This window comes from Myxine glutinosa, chromosome 9 (assembly GCF_964187855.1).
Source record: "Myxine glutinosa chromosome 9, kmMyxGlut1.1, whole genome shotgun sequence".
Classification (NCBI taxonomy): domain Eukaryota; kingdom Metazoa; phylum Chordata; class Myxini; order Myxiniformes; family Myxinidae; genus Myxine; species Myxine glutinosa.
In genome coordinates this window covers 121,568,875-121,588,473 of record NC_136269.1, presented here as the reverse complement: position 1 = coordinate 121,588,473, position 19,599 = coordinate 121,568,875, and the positions used below count along the sequence as shown (strand labels likewise).

The 19,599-nt window shown below is 48.7% G+C and overlaps 1 protein-coding gene across 4 annotated transcripts in view; it reads left to right on the top strand.

Moving 5' to 3' along the window:
- The window catches only part of PMEPA1 (prostate transmembrane protein, androgen induced 1), a 35,216-nt gene that overhangs the window by 7,940 nt on the left and 7,677 nt on the right, over positions 1–19,599 (top strand). For 2 of the 4 annotated variants that reach the window (XM_068128314.2, XM_068128317.2), the window contains 2 exons: positions 5,844–5,995; positions 13,744–13,800. In XM_068128314.2, the coding sequence (XP_067984415.1) occupies positions 5,844–5,995; positions 13,744–13,800 (209 nt within the window). Of the gene's footprint in view, positions 1–5,843; positions 6,011–13,743; positions 13,801–19,599 lie in introns of all 4 variants that reach the window. The other 2 variants (XM_078784857.1, XM_078784856.1) reach the window with 2 other exon arrangements.

Below are 19,599 nucleotides of genomic sequence, written 5' to 3'. Positions count from 1 at the left end.
TAAATTAACATATGGGCCACACCTGCGTGTAAGCTGTTGTTGGTGCGCCTCATTAAAAAAAAAAATGTTGTCTACAAGATCGAGGCTCGTGTAACAGCTAACATTATTACAAAAAAAAACAAATGGACACATAAAATATATAATAAAGGGGGTGGGAGGCAAGATGGGGAGTGAGAGGGAAGCACACAAGTACAACAGTATAGAACAGGGACATCGGGAGATCTGTGGGAGGGAGAGGGCTTGGGGGGGAGGAGGCATGGGAGTTGGGGGGGGGGGGGTGGGAGAGATATAAAACACACGGACACAGCTCGTACTTCCAGGAAAGAAGTCGGTATTTCAGAAAAGTGGATCTGGGGTGAATTAACGGGGATAGAAAAGATCAAGGTTTTGGATGGGGGAAGATAAGAGATGGTGGTGAACAACTGACTGGAGGGAGGAGTGGGATTGAAGAGAGTGAGGGAGTTTGTTCCAGAGGAAATTTTTGTCCTCTACCTGTATATACTGTATATAAAACCGAAAAACATGTGCGGATGGTGAACCCTCATTAAGGTAAAACCTTGGTCGATCCATGTGAGTATGTCTGTTAATTACCCTCGCAGGAGGAGAAGGTATTGCATTTGGGTCCGTTTGTCTTTTTTTTTTCTTTCTTTTTTTTTGTATACTGAATCGAGGCTCGTGAAAGAGCTAACATTTACTTCACAAACAAATCAACCAGACAAACAAAATATATAAAAAGAGGGAGCAGAAGACAAGATGGGGAGAGAAGGGGAAGCACACAAACACAACATTTGAGAGCAGGGAGATGTGTGGGAGGGAGAGGGCTTGGGGGGAGGAGGTGTGGGAAGGGGTTTGGGGGGGGGGGGGGTGGGAGAAGTATAAAACACAAGGACACTTCCAGGTCAGAAGTTGGTATTTCAAAAAAGTGGAATTGGGGTGAAATTAGCGGGGGTAGAAAAGATCAAGGTTTTGGATGGGGGAAGATAAGAGATGGTGGTGAACAGCTGTTTTAAAGACCTGGAGGGTGGAGTGGGATTGAAGAGAGTGAGGAAGTTTGTTCCAGAGGCGGGAGAAAAGAGGAATGAAGGAGTGAAGGTGAGCAGAGAGTCTTGATTTTGGTAGTTTAACCATAAGAGGGTTGCAGGCAGATCTTGTGCGACCTGTAGGAATATTTGCGGGACAGAGCCCAGAGAGAGCTGGGGGAGGCAAGGCCAGAGAGGAGTCGGTAGAAGACGGAAAGACAACCAACCTGCCTGCGGTGAGTGAGTGAGAGGCCCTTGGAGTTAGCTTCATCGCGGGAGATTCCAATGATTCTGTCTGTCTGTCGGGAGAGTCTGTCTGGCTCTTTGCTTGTTTGTCTGTTTGTCTGGCTGTCCGCACAGAATAAATATGATTTTCTTGGCAACCGCTGGTCCGATTGACAGGAAATTTCCACCATAGGTGCAACTCCACCTGTAGAATTTTTGAATGATAATTATGACGTCATAGGTCACGTGGTATGGGCGCCATCTTGGGAAAAAACGAAAAACTTTGCACCTCTATCTCCGAAAGCGCCGCATAGAAAAAATTGAGACATGGCTCATTGTAAAGAACTCTCCATGGGGAATAAAATATGTTAATGATGATGTCATAGGTGCCTCAATTATGATGTCATTCGACAAGTACAAAACTTCATCCGATCAAGATGAAATTTATTGAGTGTCATCTAGCGATAAATTGGTGTTGAACAAAATAAATGATGACGTCTTCGGTCACGTGGTTCGGCCGCCATATTTGTTTTTAACACGAAGCCTTAAAAAAACACTGAAAATACATCCTGGAGAGGGTTTGCAATCTCTGATTGCTCTTTTTCTTGTTCCCCGTACAATCGGCCAAGTCATAACTACCCCTACTCAGAGGCAGAGCAAAGGAGAATACATGCTTGGTGAGGATGACAGCACAATGGAAATTATATGGGAACTTTGGAGCTGTGCACACCCAGTTCGAGCCATTCCTTGAGCACATCAAGAAATATGGAAATGCTGTACAAGGGGACTCTCATCCACCGTTTAGAAACGGTGGATGAGACACCCTTCATCGGTGAAGCAGTGGAATTGGAGACCATGATGGCGGATTAAGTGACAAAGGGGGGACAGGTACAGGATGAAGAGGAGGGGGCCAAGAACGACAAGGGGACAAAGGGGGGACAGGTACAGGATGAAGAGGAGGGGGCCAAGAACGACAAGGGGACTCTCATCGATATGCAAATATTTATGAAGAATTTATCAATGAGATGGGAGAACTATGTTTTTGTCTGCAATTATGTCTGACTTATCAAAACGCAAAGTACTATTTATTACTTGTGTACTTCACTCCAGACTTGTACCGTGATGTCCATCAACTGACCTTTGCGGTGCAATGTGTAAACTGTAACCGGTGGAGCTCCTGATGGAGCGGTTCCTCAAATATATTCCCCATTCATGGTCATGGAGATTTTCAATGTCTTGGTCATGGAACTCTTGCAAGAGAAAGACATTGCCTTGTCAGATTTCCGTTTGCTGTTCGTACGACAATGTTTCAATATGGCATTCCTGGGATTTTGCAGACACCGCTGACCGCTGTATCTCGATGAATGGATTTGCTGCAGATGTTCCTCTGTGCAGGACATACGTCTTGAACCCAGTGGGCGTCGAGGTTGCTGAATGCAACATTCATGCTGTCGCACGTTTTGACTTTGTGAAAGGATTGTACAACTTTTTTTTTGTTGTTTGGTTTTGCTGGATCTACTTATTGTTGGAATGTGCATTTTTTTGTATACAGTCGAGGCTCATGGGAGAGCGAGAACACTGAATAGATCAGGAGGTAATGTGACAAAAGGAACAGTACAGAGAGGGTGGGGAAACATTAACCACTGAGTTTATGGTATAGAGGGGGACTTAGACAAAACAAGAGGTGTGGGGAGGAATGGGGGGGCAGGAAAGGAAGCATGGGGTGGACAAGATGGATGCATAAGGGAACCCCGAGGAAGGAAAAACTGGAAATTTGGAAGGAGGGGGGTTGGCATAGGGTAGAAGGGGGTTAATAAGGTAGAAAAATCATGGTTTTGGATTGGGGATTATTTGAGATGGTAGTGAATGGCCATCTTGAAGAATTGAAGGAAAGAATGGGATTGAAGAGAATGTAGTTGAGTTGGTTCCACAGTGGAAAAATGAGGAACGAATGAGTGGAGGTGAGCAGTGATCCTGGATTTTGGGAGTTTCACCAGGAGGGGGTTGTCGTTGGACTGTGTGAGCCCTGCAGGAACCTGGTGGGGGACAAAGAACAGAAAGTGCAGGGCGTGCAAGACCAAAACATGTCGAGGCCCAAATCGCATGAACGCGTGAAGTGCTTGTCTGAATCCGAGGGTGAGCTTGTGCTAAAAATGAAGGCTCTGTGTGATGGCAAGGAAAGGACTTGAGCACGTGTTGAATCTTCGATCTATTTCCCACCCCCAGCTAAGGGATACCAGGCATGATGCTCATAATCCCAGGGAAAAAAATGGAGACGGTATTTCTTGACCGTTCTTTTGAATGACGTTCTTATCCATTTCGAGGAATTGAGCAAGATGGACCATTTTGATGAGTATGGAATGCAAGGCAAAAGCTTTAGATACTCATGACAGCGACAGCATTAGACGTGTGATGCCATGAAGGCATCGTCTGTTCTTCAAATTCAAGGAAACCAAAAGTCATGGTGGAACATATACCAGTCATGGACTCATTGAAGAATCGATGGTCTATATTTGGTTCCTAAAGGATGTTGATATCGCCGAGATTGCAGAGCGGGGCGAGAAGCTCACCTGTGTCTTTCTGACGACGACTTGGACAAACCATGCAAGTTAAGCTTGACATCTCTCGGCAGAAACAGAATAATCGATGTCCATGTGCAGACTCTAATTGAAGTTTAACTCGAATACCCAGTAGTAGGCCTATGTCAAGATCGAGCCTCTTTGTCATCGAGCTGGCAAGCTGGGAGCAACAATTCACATTTTTTGGCGCATCTGATACAATTTAAATACTCTAATTGTGCTCCATTTGAAACTGTTTGGTCAACATATGTAGCTTTTTGATGCCTGCCAAGAGTCCGTTCATAAAAATTTAAAGACAGAGCTTGCTATCACTACTACTATCTATTTCTAAATAGCCAAAATGTGTTTGGATTATGTATGTACGTATGTACGTATGTATGTATGTATGGATGTATTAGTAAATCAGTGGGCAGACATCAAAGGACTGCCTTACACCCATTGACTGGACGGCTGGCCTGACTCCACCCACAATTGTAACCTGGAGCAATAATACGGCCACCATGTTCCAGCTCTGGTAGGCCCAAGCCATCTGTGGAAGTGTTATACAGTATTCATAATTGTCAGGCCTTCCGTATAAGTGTTCCCTTCAATGTAAAGCAAGGATCATCAAATATATATATTGAAAGGTTGCAGCCGATAGCCATCGTATGCCTTGAGAAGGCCATAGCACGCATGGGCCTCAGGCTTTTGGCCTTTAGGCCTCAAATGGCTCTGTCGCTTATACACTGCTTAGGTTTTTTTCTTTCTCCAAAGCGGTCGTGTTATTGGAGGTGTAGTTGTTGTTGTAAAAGTAATATGTGTTATGCAGATAATATGTTGAGGTAATGTTGTTGTGAAGATAATACTGTATGTGAAGATATGATGTTGAGGTAATATTTATTTCTCAGTTTTTTTTTTCTTTCTCTGAAGTTCTGAATATTTTGAGATAATATTTATAATATGTGTAATATTTATAATATATATAATATTTATAATACGTATAATATTTATTCAAGATATTTTACTGAGGCACTATTCTTTTTATCCAACGGGACTGCGTATTCTCTTGACAAAGTTCCGCCCCCCAACCCGCCCATCTCCAATCCTCCCCGTCTCACGCACGGAATTTCCGCGGGCTCATCCAGTTATTACTTTAACAGCCTCAATTATTTTCGCCTCTTTGTGTGGTCAGCCATGGAAGTTTTCTGCCCACTTCTCTACCACCTGACCCTTTTCTCTTCAGTGATCATGCACGTCCCATATGTATGTTTTGTTGGTTGGACCACTTTGCTTCCACCTTCCTGAGTTCCTTGTCTGTCATGTTTGCTTCATGTACAAGTCATGCTCACTACTCTTTAATTTAATTCTCTGATCTCTCTAAAGGACTTTTAAATGAGTCATCTCGGCATCTGAGTATGTTCTTTTGATAAGACCTTCGGTTTTGTTTGACATCCTCGCAAAAGTCAATGAATTGGTCAAATAGAGGATTTCTAATGAAATTGTCATGAAAAAGTCTAAAATTGACAACACGGAGCTGAGATGTGACTGGTCTGTATTTGTCTAACACAGCCTGATGGTGGCTAAACGGTTAACGTGGCTGGCTTGAGATCTTAGGGTCTTGGGTTTGAGGCCTTGTCGTGCCATTAAATAACCCCAGGTGGGTTGGCTCAGCCTGTCATCCTTCCGAGGTCGGCAAAATGAGTGCCAGCTTGCTGGGGAACAGGTGGCATGACACCTGCACAGTGGTACTCCCAGCAATGATGCAACCAGCAGACAAAGACTGAACACGAAATAATAACAATTGGTTCAACAAATAAAAATGGCAACTTCACCAGTCACCCAACCTGTTCTCGTTCTCTAACTCTATTGCTTCCAATTATTTTGCAATTCCAATTCCAGTTGAAACCTGATAACTGTCTTTGCCTGACAGGTGATGACATAGTTTGCCAAACCTAAAGAGGAATGTTTCTGCCATTTTTGGCAGTAATATTGTTTACCTCACTTTTTTCTTGTTTGCTTCCTCTTCACTCATTTTTTGCAGCTCGTCTGGAGTTTGTTCACGTCCTGGTCATCGTCTCTGTGGTGGTGATCATGGTGATCATGGTAACCTGCATCCTCAATCGCTACAAGCTCTCCTCGGCATCGTTTATTGGGAGGCACGCGCAGCGCCGCCGTCGCCAGCACACCTGTTCGGTGAGGAAGGAGGAGGTGTGGAGGGGTCTTGGTGGTGACGACCTTCATTTCTAACACACACAGACATCACAACTGTCATTTGTCCTGGATCTTTGTAAAACAGGGAGAGAGGGAGAAAGGAAATACTCCTCTTCCTCTGTCTCATTCATGCCATCTGTACTCATCCCCAACAGATTCTTCTTCATCCCTTCTTTATTTCTTCAACAGAGTCGAGGCTCATGGAAGAGTTAGAATACAGAATGGATCACGACGCAGCAGATGAAAAGGAACAGCAGAACGAGAAGGGGGAAACACCAACTGTAGGGCCAAGGGAGAAAAGAAACTGAAGGACAACGAGGGATGAGGCTAAGGATGAGGGGTATGGTATGAGATGGATACAGAAGCAAACTCTCAGGAAGGAAAACTTGGGGGGGGTGGGGGGGGGAGGGAGGAAGGAAAAACTTTTTTGGGAAAGGGAGGGGGGGGGTGAGGTTTAACGTGAGCAGAAAAGATCATGGTTTTGGATTTGGGACAATCTGAGATGCCAGTGAACAACAGCTGGCTTGAAGACATGGAGGGAAGCATAAGATTGAAGAGAATGTGGAACTTGGTTTCGCAGGCAGGGAGGGAAAAAGAGGAACAAAAAAGGAAGGCAGGGAAAAGATAAACAAAAAAAATGAGGAGGAGGAGGAGGAGGAAAAAGACATAAAGACCACCGATGTAAAAGTGATAGGACCATAGGCTCAGCTTCATTGTGGAGGATTCCAATGAGCTTGAAGGCCTTGGTTTCCACAGTGTCAAGCTGAGCAGGATGTGAGGCAGGAGCACCAGCCCAGAGGGGAGACCTGTACCCCCATTAAGCTGCGGATTGAGGCCTTGTCGGTGCAGAGGAGCTCAGGTGTGCCAAGGAAGGACTTTGCATGATGGAGGAAGAAGGATGCCCAGTCGGCAACTGGCTTTGGAGGCCAACCTTGAAATGTGGTTTGGTAAATAAATATCATGGCTGAGAGCGAGAACAAAGAGTTTGAGTTACTGAACTTCTTTGAGAGGGTTGTCAAGAAATTACATGGAAGGGTTTGCCTTATGGTTATTTTGGAGAGAGGGAGTGTGTGGGATTCCTCAGGATTGAAAGACCAATTCCAAGTGTTTGACCATCTTGTGTTTTTGTCAAGGTCTGAGCAGAGGGAAGTCACGGAAGAAGGTGAAGTCATCAGCAAATAGATGAAGAGGATTTTCCAGAGAGTTAGTGAGATCGTTGATGAAGATTAGGAATCGGATACGGCCCAGAACACTACCTTGGGGGCACTCCAGCCTTAACAGGGAGAAGACATGAAAGGATGAGAGCCACACGCTGACTCGGAGAGTGGAGGAAGCCAGTAACCCAAGAGTGGAGTTGGCGTTGGATGCAGTCGGTACAGAGTTTGGAGACCCTCATGTCTGACATTGAGGGCCTCCATACATTGTTGGGTGAGTAAAAGCAGAATGTCCAAGGTGGAGTGATCTGGTCTGAATCCAAATTGATGATCTGAGATGAGGTCGTTGGAGAAAAGGATTGATTTTATGTCAACTGTGATGATGGATTCCATGACCTTGCTGATTATTGGAAATGAGCTAATAGGTCTGTTCTTGCACCTTTTTATGTAATGCAGTAACGTTGGAACAGATGGCATCTTAGGCAAAGTATAGGGCATCTTAGGCAAAGATGATCTTAGGCAAAGTATAGGGCAAAAAGAGCAGAGAGAGGAAGTGCAAGAACAGCAGAGCAAGTTTTTACGGCGCATGAGCAGATGCCATCCAGTCCAGTGGCAGAATCAGAGTCGAGGCTTGTCAGAAACTTTTCCACCTTCTCAGATGCAAAAGACACCCATTCCAGGAGCAGTTGGGTGCAACTGAGTATGAGTGAGAGGTTGGAGACACAAGATTTGGAAGCAAACACAGAATTGAGGCATTCGGCCTTTTCACCAGCAGTCGGCCGTGGTGCCATTTGAAGAAATCCAAGTTGGAAAGTTCACAGATTGAGTCAGTCCCATGGAGTCACAGAAGTCCTTTGCTGGAGGGCCATGGCTGGTGAGAGAGGTACCAACACCCAGGCAATTTGCATGGTGACGATTTAAATCACCACATATGAGGAAAAGAGAGTTCGGATGAGTGGTTAAAAGTTAATCCATATTGTCTGAGAGATGTAGATGGAGTCGTCACTGTTTGAAGGAAGGTACAACACATAGACACAACTATCTTGGACGCCTCTTCGTGGTGGTTACACCCACCAACGCAAATCGAGGGCTAAATCTTCCCCATTCTTCCCTGCTGCCCCTGCAGTGTCATCACGGTCAGTGCCGATCAGTCCCCATGGACCGGCCCTTCCCTCTTGTTTCTCTCTCTTTCTTTCTCACTATCTCTCTAACTCTGCCATGGTCCTGACTTTTTGAAGGTCGGCTATTTTTGAAAGTACACCATCATGGATGTGGGGGATCTCTGGGTCACTTGTGAGATCGATCGGCTATCTCCGTGCCGCAGGCTTGTTTAGAGAACTGTCCGGGGCTATACAACAACAACAATAACAACAACGCCAAAGTGGGAGCAGAAGGGAAGTTGGAGCCAAAAGTACTCCTGGGATTTTGGAGGTGTAAGAGCAGTGCACATGGAGTGAGACATTGAGTTAGCAATGTATAGTGTGTCTCCACCGCTAGTATGTGGTTCAGGTTGATAAAACCGGAGGAGCTAGAGAATAACCAGGGAGAGACACTAAGGAGTCATGGACGTCCTGTGGGAGGAAGGATTCTGTTAAACTGATTATTTATTGGTTGTGGTCTGGATTTAGAGATCTGCCAGGTTAGAGCAGAGGCCTTGGATGTTGGGGTTCATAAAGTTAGGGGCAGGGGAAGAGGAACTGCTGGTCGGGTGTAGGAATGTGGAAAGGAGCAAGGAGTAGGGAGCAGGGAGAGGGATGGTGAGGGGGGGCTGGGTTGAACTAGGGGGTGCTGTGGCGGGGAGGGGGGGGTGCAGCTGGAGAGGTGCCGGAGGGGGAGGGGTGGGAGTGAAATTGAGAGGGGGGAGCAGAAAGGGGTGAGGCAGGGGACGGGGGAAGCTGAGGGTGGGTGGGATGAGGGGGAAGCTGAGAGGGGAGTGTGATGGGGAGTGTACTGACTTGGAGTGGTTTGACACCATTAATTGACATGAAGGGGAATTGATTGTCATGTGCACACAACATCTGCAAATGGACTTCTCAGGATTCCCAAACTGAATATACAGCAACAAACCTCATGATTGGGGTGGTAATAGCGCTTTCCATTGAAGGCACAGAGAAAATCGAGCTGTCGGTACGAGACGAGGCTGGATGAACTTAGCGAGTGAAAAGGTTTTGGGAAATTAGATTTGTGGAAAAGAAGAAGAAGAAGAAGAAGAAGAAGAATGAATGGGTTGTTCCTGACAGTGGTCAGGAAAGTAAAGCATCTTAAAATACGTTATTAACAGCTTTTGAAGGAATTAAAAGGTTTCATTCAGTGAAGATTCAATTTGTGGATATTGAAAAGGAGAAGTGATAGGGAATGAAATGCACAGCAGACCGAGTTCGGTTTCTCCTGTTGTGTTGTGATATTTTTTTTGGAGTGAAGAAAAGGTTGTTGTTGTTGTTTTTTGTATATATTTTTGGAGCGAGGATGAGAGACGCATTAAGCTGAAGGATCAGAAGTAACAACATCTGAGAGAAAAGGAGTGAAAACGAAGCACGTGCGATCAAAACCAGAGGCAGAAGCAACAACCAGACTAGGCCAGCCCCACAAGAGTAGGCCGGACTTTACCAAGGACACAAATATGACGATCTAACACAACGAGCTAAGGTTTGGCCCCCAAAAAAAGATGAAAACATGACCAACAACAAAGGGATGAAAATAAAACAGGAAAACACAACTTATCTGGTCCAGGAAACTCTTGGCTTTGATAAACTGGATGGAGAAACCCAGGAAGCAGGAACACACGTGGAACAACCCAGAACCTGCAAACCAATCCTTTTTCTCATAACTCATCAACTCCATCTCATCGTTTTACTTTGACTCTTCTCTTCCACCTTCGATCGCTAAACCATCTATATTTCACTCTTGTTCATAGCTCACAGCACTATTTTATTGATTTTCCACCAAACCCCATATTTCTTCCTCTTTTTTTTTGTGAACTTTATTTCTTCAGAATACTCATCATCTCCTTCCTTGTCGACTACACTCTGCGCGCTCCTGCTCTTATATTACCCTCGCCAAACAAGGGGCCATTGCATTTGGGTTCAATACGTGCGAAAATCGAAGATTTTTCAAGTATCTATTGATTGGTTTTGTGCGTTATTCTGTTTGTCAGTCACCTGGAGGTCACAATTTAAAACCGATCTTCACGAAACTTCACGAAATTGTAGGGTACGTCATAAGCAAGAAGCCCATTGATTTTGAGGTCAAAAGGTCGACATCGGCTAAAGGTCAACATCTTTGTTGAATTTCTAAAATCATCAATTTTCATCTAATTTACTTGAAATTTGAAGATTTTGCGTATCAGGCTACTGAATTCAACCACCAATTATTTTTTAGGTTAACTTAGGCCAAAAGGTCAACATAGGCCAAAGGTCAAGAACTTAAGTTATTTTAGGGATTTCGGAAGTATCGTGCTGTGCACGACATATTTCTTGTTTGTTTCCTTCTGTCCACATATAATGCGCTAACATTAGCCTGGTGTTGGCTTAGCGGTTAGGGTGCCGGCTTGGGATCCTAGGATCCTGGGTTCGAATCCTGGTCGATCGCTGAATTAACGCCAGGGGGGTTGACTCAGCCTGTCATCCTTCCGAGGTCGGCAAATTGAGTACCAGCTTGCTGGGATGAATGATCACGGGGTGTACCCCGATTTAGAATAGGTACACCGTATCCCTGCGCATCGTAAGAGGCGACCAAGGGTTGGCGTCAGGAAGGGCATCCGGCCATAAAAACATTGCCTCAAACAGGGAACCATGATTGTCATGGGGCCCGCAAGGCTAACCCCCGCTCTAGCGGGGAAAATGGCCTTAAAATGATCATTAATTCATTCATTCATTAGCCATAAATGCCACCTCGTGGTAGCCAATAGTACACGTTCTCTTTTTTCAACCGAGTACGTCTATAAAGTATGTACAATTAGCATGTGAGTACGTCTGTAATGTATGTACAATTAGAATGGGGGTAAGTCTATAAAATATGTACTATAAAACCACTAAATTGGGGAAGGCCCCTCCTGGCTCTCTCACCCCTCTGATGCCCTCTCTGGCATTGGGCTACCCGGATCCTCTCCTAGGATCCTCAGGCCCCACTGAACACTACTCTGACTCTAACTGGCTCCCAGAGCCTACCTGCGGCCTCACCTGGCCGACAGACTACCAGTGGCGGAGTGCCCCAATAACTATACTCACCAACAGGCCCACACGCCCAGCCATTTCCACAGACTCACGCACCCATCCAAGCAATTCCTTGCTACTACCTGCACCACAGGTGTCAATATCCAACAATTTACCTAAACCCTCTACCTAACTTTAAACTACCCTCCCTGGGTATTCGTGAAGGGGTCCATCCTCCCCCCATTCACTCCTTCGCACCATGCACTCCACACCACTCATTCCACACCATTTACTCCCACCAAGCATTCCACACCAAATATTCCCCACTTGCACACCATGCAAGTCAATTCACTCATCACAATTCCACTTGTGCTCAATACACCACTTATACACTTTTGCACACACACAGCATCATCTAACTAACTACTTCCCTCTAATACTCGTGCTTTCCCGTCTTCCCTTACACTAAGCACTTCCCTCGTCATTATCATCCTTCTAATCTCTCTACGGCCCCTCTACCTGTACAAAGTCACTACTTAAATCTCATGTCTCCTATTGTCATCTCTAAATCCCTAACAATTATCCTCGCCTGCCCTCGGCTAGTTTTCACTGCCACCCCATAATCTAGAGCTCATGTGCTCCAATGAATGGTAAAGTTACCATTCGCCAACACTATGGCTATCTGTCCACTATACTCGAGCCTCTCCGTGTGGCAATACATTCTCGTCACAGCTCGGCTTCGAAAAGCCAAGCAATGCATGCGGGTGGTTGGTCTCCTGTTGGTTGGGTCCGTCCGGCATTTTCGATTCTGGGGAGGAGGCATGCTTGGGCCAAGGTTCCAGGCGCCATCTCTGCGCGGAACCTTTCGGTCTCCGGCACGGTGACCCAACCTCCCCCGGTCGGAGCACCGCGCCCGCCAGGGAGCGAAGGTCCGACCTCTCCTTCCTCCCCTCGAACCTACCTCGTGACATTTGACTAGTTCGAGCGAACAAAGGGTAGCTAATGCTGCTGGCAGCCAAAGCGTAGCACATGGAGGGATCAGCCAAAATGGGGCGCGGGATCGATTTTGCCCATAGATGGAATTTGAGGGTGGCGCAAAATGAAAGGACCTAAGCTCATTTCTTTACACAACGCAGATGTTACTAGGGAAATAGCCTACTCTTACACATACTATGACATAACTAATACTCTAAGTGGGCCTACGTGTTGCTTGTGGACTAACTATGGGGGGAAAACCTTTAACCTTTAATGATGTCATATATATACAAATCTCAAAACTATATACAGTATATATATATATATATATATATATATATATATATATATATATATATATATATACATACATACATACATACACACACACACACACACACACACACACACACACACACACACACACACACACACACACACACACACACACATATATGCTAGGACTTCCAGGAAAGAAGTTGGTATTTCAAAAAAAGTGGATCTGGGGTGAATTAGTGGAGGTAGAAAAGATCAAGGTTTTGGATGGGGGAAGATAAGAGATGGTGGTGAACAGCTGTTTTAAAGACCTGGAGGGAGGAGTGGGATTGAAGGGAGTGAGGGAGTTTGTTCCAGAGGCGGGAGAAAAGAGGAATGAAGGAGTGAACTCAGGTATTCATTTCTTCTTGTCATAGCAACTTCAACTGAACTGACTCGGTGTTGGAATACTGACACCTGCAGCCATATTTAACCATTGCCACCAAATCCTTTTGTGAGGTAACGGACCTTCTGTACTTGGATCTGAGCAATTGTAATAACTTTGGACCATGCTGTGTCTAACTCGACCTCAAAGTTTCTCCAGAATCTGTTCTGCTGTTATGGGTTATATTAGCCTTGGCCCAATGGAGCCCCAAGTGTCTGAAATATTCAGCAATGACATCTAGGAGAGTATACTGAGTTTACCCAATCGAGGCTTCTGTTCAATATAATAACACCTGTATGACATAGTGAAAGGTTACCCTGAGCAAAATTGGCCATCTAACATAGGTGATAATTTTTTCCTTAAGTTTAGAAGAAGCCAACATTAACTTTCTTTTATTTTCTAGAGGCCTGACCCGTTTGACGTTTCTATTTAATCACTGAGCTTCATGATTCGGAGATTCCAGGTTCAAATGGCTGATGTATTCTGTGTATAAGACAGCAATTGTAAATTAATAAATATCCTAATCGATGAGCTCTTAATGCCCTTGTAATTCATTTGAAAAAATACATTTATGACTTGATTTGCTGCCACATGTGATGTATGTAAAGCTCCTCCTTGTCATTGTTTATGAATATAAATAAATATCAAGATTGGTGAAGACCTAGACGCTGGACGCATGTGGGTAAACCTAATGATGTAGTCACTTGTCCCCCTTTCCCGGGTGCCCGCTCCCATCTTGCATGTCCACAGGGTCGCCGGTTTTGTGGCTCAGATAGTCCAGACCCGTTGCATCACAGCACCGTACAGGTACAAACACACAAGACTCCAACCAACTTATTCTTCAACTACTATCTACTCCTTTTCCACTCGCTGTCACTCCACTACTGCCTAGTTGGTTCCAAATAATTTAACCAAATATTGTGCCGTTGAAACACGTGCTTGTCCTATCAGCCCTCATGCCCAGTTGCTCTTCGTTCATGCCCCGTTGGACCTCGTGCCTGCCCCATTGGTCAATGTGCCTCGTGCCAGCTCCGTCGGCATCTGCCCTCACGCCTGCTCCATCAGCTCCTGCCCCGTCTGCACCTGACCCGTCGACGTCGGCCATCCCGCCTGCCCTGTCGGTGTCGGCTCCCGCGCCTGCCCCATTGGTCATTGCGCTTCACGCCTGCCCTGTCGGCATCTGCCCTCACGCCTGCCCTGTCGGCGTCTACCCTCACATCTGCCCTCACGCCTGTCCTGTCGGCGTCTACCCTCGCGCCTGCCCTGTCAGCATCTGCCCTCACACCTGCCCTGTCGGTGTCTACCCTCGCGCCTGCCCTGTCAGCATCTGCCCTGTCGGTGTCTACCCTCGTGCCTGCCCTGTCAGCATCTGCCCTCGTGCCTGTCCTGTCGGCGTCTACCCTCGCGCCTGCCCTGTCAGCATCTGCCCTCGCGCCTGCCGTCGGTGTCTACCCTCGCGCCTGCCCTGTCGGCATCTGCCCTCACATCTGCCCTCGCACCTGTCCTGTCGGCGTCTACCCTCGCGCCTGCCCTGTCAGCATCTGTCCTCGCGCCTGCCCTGTCGGTGTCTACCCTCGCGCCTGCCCTGTCAGCATCTGCCCTGTCAGTGTCTACCCTCGCGCCTGCCCTGTCAGCATCTGCCCTGTCGGTGTCTACCCTCGTGCCTGCCCTGTCAGCATCTGCCCTGTCGGTGTCTGCCCTCGCGCATGCCCTGTCAGCGTCTGCCCTCGCGCCTGCCATGTCGGCATCTTCCCTCCCACGTCGGCATCTTCCCTCCCACCTGCCCTGTCGGCGTCTGCCCTCGCACCTGCCCTGTCAGCGTCTGCCCTCGTGCCTGCCATGTTGGCATCTGCCCTCGCGCCTGCCCTGTCAGCATCTGTCCTGTCGGTGTCTACCCTCGTGCCTGCCCTGTCAGCATCTGCCCTCGCGCCTGCCCTGTCAGCATCTGCCCTGTCGGTGTCTGCCCTCGCGCCTGCCCTGTCAGCGTCTGCCCTCGCGCCTGCCATGTCGGTATCTTCCCTCCCACCTGCCCTGTCGGCGTCTGCCCTCGCGCCTGCCCTGTCAGCGTCTGCCCTCGTGCCTGCCATGTCGGCATCTGCCCTCGCGCCTGCCCTGTCAGCATCTGCCCTGTCGGTGTCCACCCTCGTGCCTGCCCTGTCAGTATCTGCCCTCGCGCCTGCCCTGTCAGCATCTGCCCTGTCAGCGTCTGCCCTCGCGCCTGCCATGTTGGCATCTTTCCTCCCACCTGCCCTGTCGGCGTCTGCCCTCGCGCCTGCCCTGTCAGCGTCTGCCCTCGCGCCTGCCATGTCGGCATCTGCTCTCGCGCCTGCCCTGTCAGCATCTGCCCTCACGCCTGCCCTGTTGGCGTCTGCCCTCGCACCTGCCCTGTCGGCATCTGCCCTCATGCATGCCCCGTCAGGGTCTGCCCTCACGCCTGCCCTGTCAGCATCTGCCCTCGCGCCTGCCATGTCGGCATCTGCCCTCGCGCCTGCCCTGTCGGCGTCTGCACTGTCGGCGTCTGCCCTGTCGGCGTCTGCCCTCACGCCTGCCCTGTCGGCGTCTGCCCTCGCACCTGCCCTGTCGGCGTCTGCCCTCGCGCCTGACCTGTCGGCATCTGCCCTCATGCATGCCTTGTCGGCATCTGCCCTCGCGCCTGCCCTGTCGGCATCTGCCCTCACGCCTGCCATGTCGGCGTCTGCCCTCACGCCTGCCATGTCAGCGTCTGCCCTCACGCCTGCCCCGTCAGCGTCTGCCCTCGCGCCTGCCATGTCGGCATCTGCCCTCGCGCCTGCCCTGTCGGCGTCTACCCTGTCAGTGTCTGCCCTCGCGCCTGCCCTGTCGGCATCTGCCCTCGCGCCTGCCATGTCGGCATCTGCCCTCGCGTCTGCTCTGTCGGCGTCTGCCCTCACGCCTGCCATGTCGGCGTCTGCCCTCACGCCTGCCCTGTCGGCGTCTGCCCTCGCGCCTGCCCTGTCTGTGTCTGCCCTCAAGCCTGCCCCGTCGGCATCTTCCCTCACGCCTGCCCTGTCGGGCCTCACGCCCACCCCGTTGGGCCTACCAACTGCCCATAGGTCCTCACACTTTATGCCTGCCTCATCGGGGCTCGCCTCATCTGGCCTCGACCGTCGTGTTTGTCCAATTGGGCCCTTGTCTCACGCCTCCTCCGTCGACCTCAACCTTCATGCCTGCCCCATCGGCCCCCGCGCCTCATGCCGACCCCGTCAGCCTCGTTCCCGCTCCATTAGGCCTCATGTTTGAGCCACACGCTCGTCTTGTCAAGCCACGCCACTTGTCCCATTGAGGTGTGCCCTCATGCTCGTCCTGCCCAGCCGCAGCCCTCACGCTTGTCCCATGCCCCTCATGCTCATCTCATCACTTTGATCCATGTTCCTCGCGTCGATCCACGCCCCTCATGTTGAACTGCGCCCATCGCGTTCGTCTCATCAAACCGTTCCCCTCACGCTCGCCCTGTACAACCCGTTCTGTCAAACCCGACCCTCAAACTATTCCCATCTAACCGCTCCTTTCGAGCTCGTCCCTTCGAGCCGTGCCCGTCACGCTCGTCCTGTCTAACCGTGCCCCTTGCTTACGTCCTGTCGATCTACACACCTCAAACTCGTCCTTTTGAGCCACGCTCCTCACGCTCAACCCTTCGAGCCACACCCTTCTCTCTCGAGCCTTCGAGCTGCACCCCTCATGCTCGACCCTTCGAGGCGCGCCCTTCACTCTCCCACCCTTCGAGGCACGCCCCTCACTCTCCACCCTTCACTCTCCACACTTCGAGGCGCTTCTCACTCTCTACCCTTCGAGGAGCGCCCCTCACTCTCTACCCTTCGAGGAGCGCCCCTCACTCTCTACCCTTCGAGGAGCGCCCCTCGCTCTCCACCCTTCGAGGTGCGCCCCTCACTCTCCACCCTTCGAGGCGCGCCCCTCACTCTCCACCCTTCGAGGCGCGCCCCTCACTCTCCACCCTTCGAGGCGCGCCCCTCACGCTCCACCCTTCGAGGCGCGCCCCTCACTCTCCACCCTTCGAGGCACGTCCCTCACTCTCCACCCTTCGAGGCGTGCCCCTCGCTCTCCACCCTTCGAGGCGTGCCCCTCGCTCTCCACCCTTCGAGGCGTGCCCCTCGCTCTCCACCCTTCGAGGCGCGCCCCTCGCTCTCCACCCTTCGAGGCGCGCCCCTCATTCTCCACCCTTCGAGCCACGTCCTTCACTCTCCACCCTTCGAGCCGCGCCCTTCACTCTCCACCCTTTGAGCCGCGCCCTTCACTCTCCACCCTTTGAGCCGCGCCCTTCACTCTCCACCCTTTGACCCACGCCCCTCAAAAAAATTCACCATAACACCTCCTCCTGCATAATTTTTTTATGATAATTATGACGTCATAGGTCACGTGGTATGGGCACCCACTTGGAAAAACCAAAAATCTTTGCACCTCTATATCTCCGAAACCGCTCCATGGAAAATAATTTAAAGGTGGCTAATTGTAAAGTACTTAGCATGGGGAATAACATTTTATGATGATGTCATGGGTGCCTTCATTATGACATAAATAAACTGACAAGTACAACGCTTGATCCGATCAGCATGAAATTTCTTGAGCGTGATCTAGGCATAAATTGGTCGAGAGAAAAAAAAAAAATGACGTCATCGGTCACATGGTTCGTCAGCCTTTTTTTTTTACGGCATAGCCAGTCGGGCTTAGCTGAGGATCTGGTCACCTGACAGGGGGACAGCAGATCCTCCACTCAGCGGATCCAAGCCTGGCTACACTGTTGTTGGACAATCGGTCTTGTTAACATGAAATAGGCAAAGCTTAGAAACTAACGAAGCCCATTGGAATTACCTTTTAGAACCCTTTAGAATTAAACACGGTGGGTTATAAGGTTTATTATTCTTCATTGTAATGGACGGATGGACATAGCCAAATATGGAAGTGGCTTCGCCGCATATATACAGACTTGGCATTTAATATGGAATTTTTTTTTTTTCTTGACTTGGGTTTCATTTCTGAACTCGGCATATCAATCTGGTGAGTTTCTTTTACGCTTCGGTGATTTCTTTGTTAAAAGAACCATGTCATTGATTGTCTGTCGCAGCAAGAAGTCAATAACAGGACTATATCACAGGTGGCGTGACAAAATGTACGGACAGGTACATTTGACGATTGGCTTCACAATCGGGTACATAAGGGTTGTTGCGTTCTGTATTAGTGGAAAACAACTGCTGCACGTCTGCAAAAGTTATTCCCGCTTCCCCTGGAGATGGTCCGTCAACTCGACAATGCTGTTTGTCATTTAGTGGTGGCTTTACGAAATTCCGGCATGAAACAGCATGTTATTGCTTGGCAGTATGGCATCACTCAAGGTCAGGTGTCAAAGATCCTGAAACGAAATGCTCAGAGGGGTGTCCCTACTCCAATACCGAGGCCAGGACGTCCCCGCAGAACCACAAGGAGGGATGATCACCAGCTGCACCGGTTAGTCCGCAATGGCCATACCAAGTCAGCTAATCGGCTTAGGGCTGAGTGGCAGCAACTGACAAATGTGCCTGTATCCAGAAGGCTAGCCGACCAGCAACTGGTTCAAGCAGGCTATCGTGCCAGGCATCCCCTGAGAAAGCCACGTCTGACCAGACAACACCGCCAGCGCCGATTGCAGTGGGCCAGAGAGCACCGTCAATGGCAGCCAGGACACTGGAATCACGTGATCTTCAGTGACGAGTCTAGATTTCTGGTCTATCGTCAAGATGGCCGCGTCCGAGTGCGCAGACAAGTGCATGAAGCCTACAACGAAGATTGTATAGTGCCAAGAGTCAAAGGTGGAGGTGGTGGGGTGACCGTTTGGGCTGCTTTTCATGCAGGGGGCAAAACTGACTGGTTGTTCTGAATGGAAACCTGAACCAGTTCAAGCACAGGGCCATTCTGGAAGAAACATTGCTTCCATTTGTTCGTGCAGCCTTTCGAGGAAACTTTGTCTTCCAAGATGACAATGCACGGCCTCATCGTGCTCGCATGATCCAACACTTTCTTGCTGACCGTGGTGTAGAGCATATGGAGTGGCCTGCCATGTCCCCGGATATGAATCTGATAGAGAACTTGTGGGCAGAATTAACGCGTCAAATCGACAACTTGGACCAGCAGCCTGCCTCTGTGCGTGAATTGCAGCAGGCTATTGTAACTGCATGGCAAGCTATTGCTGTCCAATCCTTGGCAAATCTCGTGAACAGCATGCCTCAACGTGTACGTGCTCTCCTGAATGCTCGTGGGGGGTTACACGAAGTAGTGAACTGTAATTTTACTGTCCGTAATCCCAGTCGTAATTTAACTTTTGTTTTTGTTTTAAATTTTTTTGGCTAATGTGCAAAATAAAGAGATACTTCTGGAAAACGCACAGAAGTTTAACACAGTACTGTCCGTGAATTGAGTTCGATATCAGTTTACATCACTTTCAAGGATCAATTTATTTGCTTCGAAATGTCAAATGTGGTTTTTGTTTCTTTTAAAGGTCACATTAACAAAATCTAGAATAATTTCAACATAATTCCAATGAACTTTTGGTTCTAAGTCATCTTGAAAAGTAAGTTCACCTCCACAAAAAAATATTCC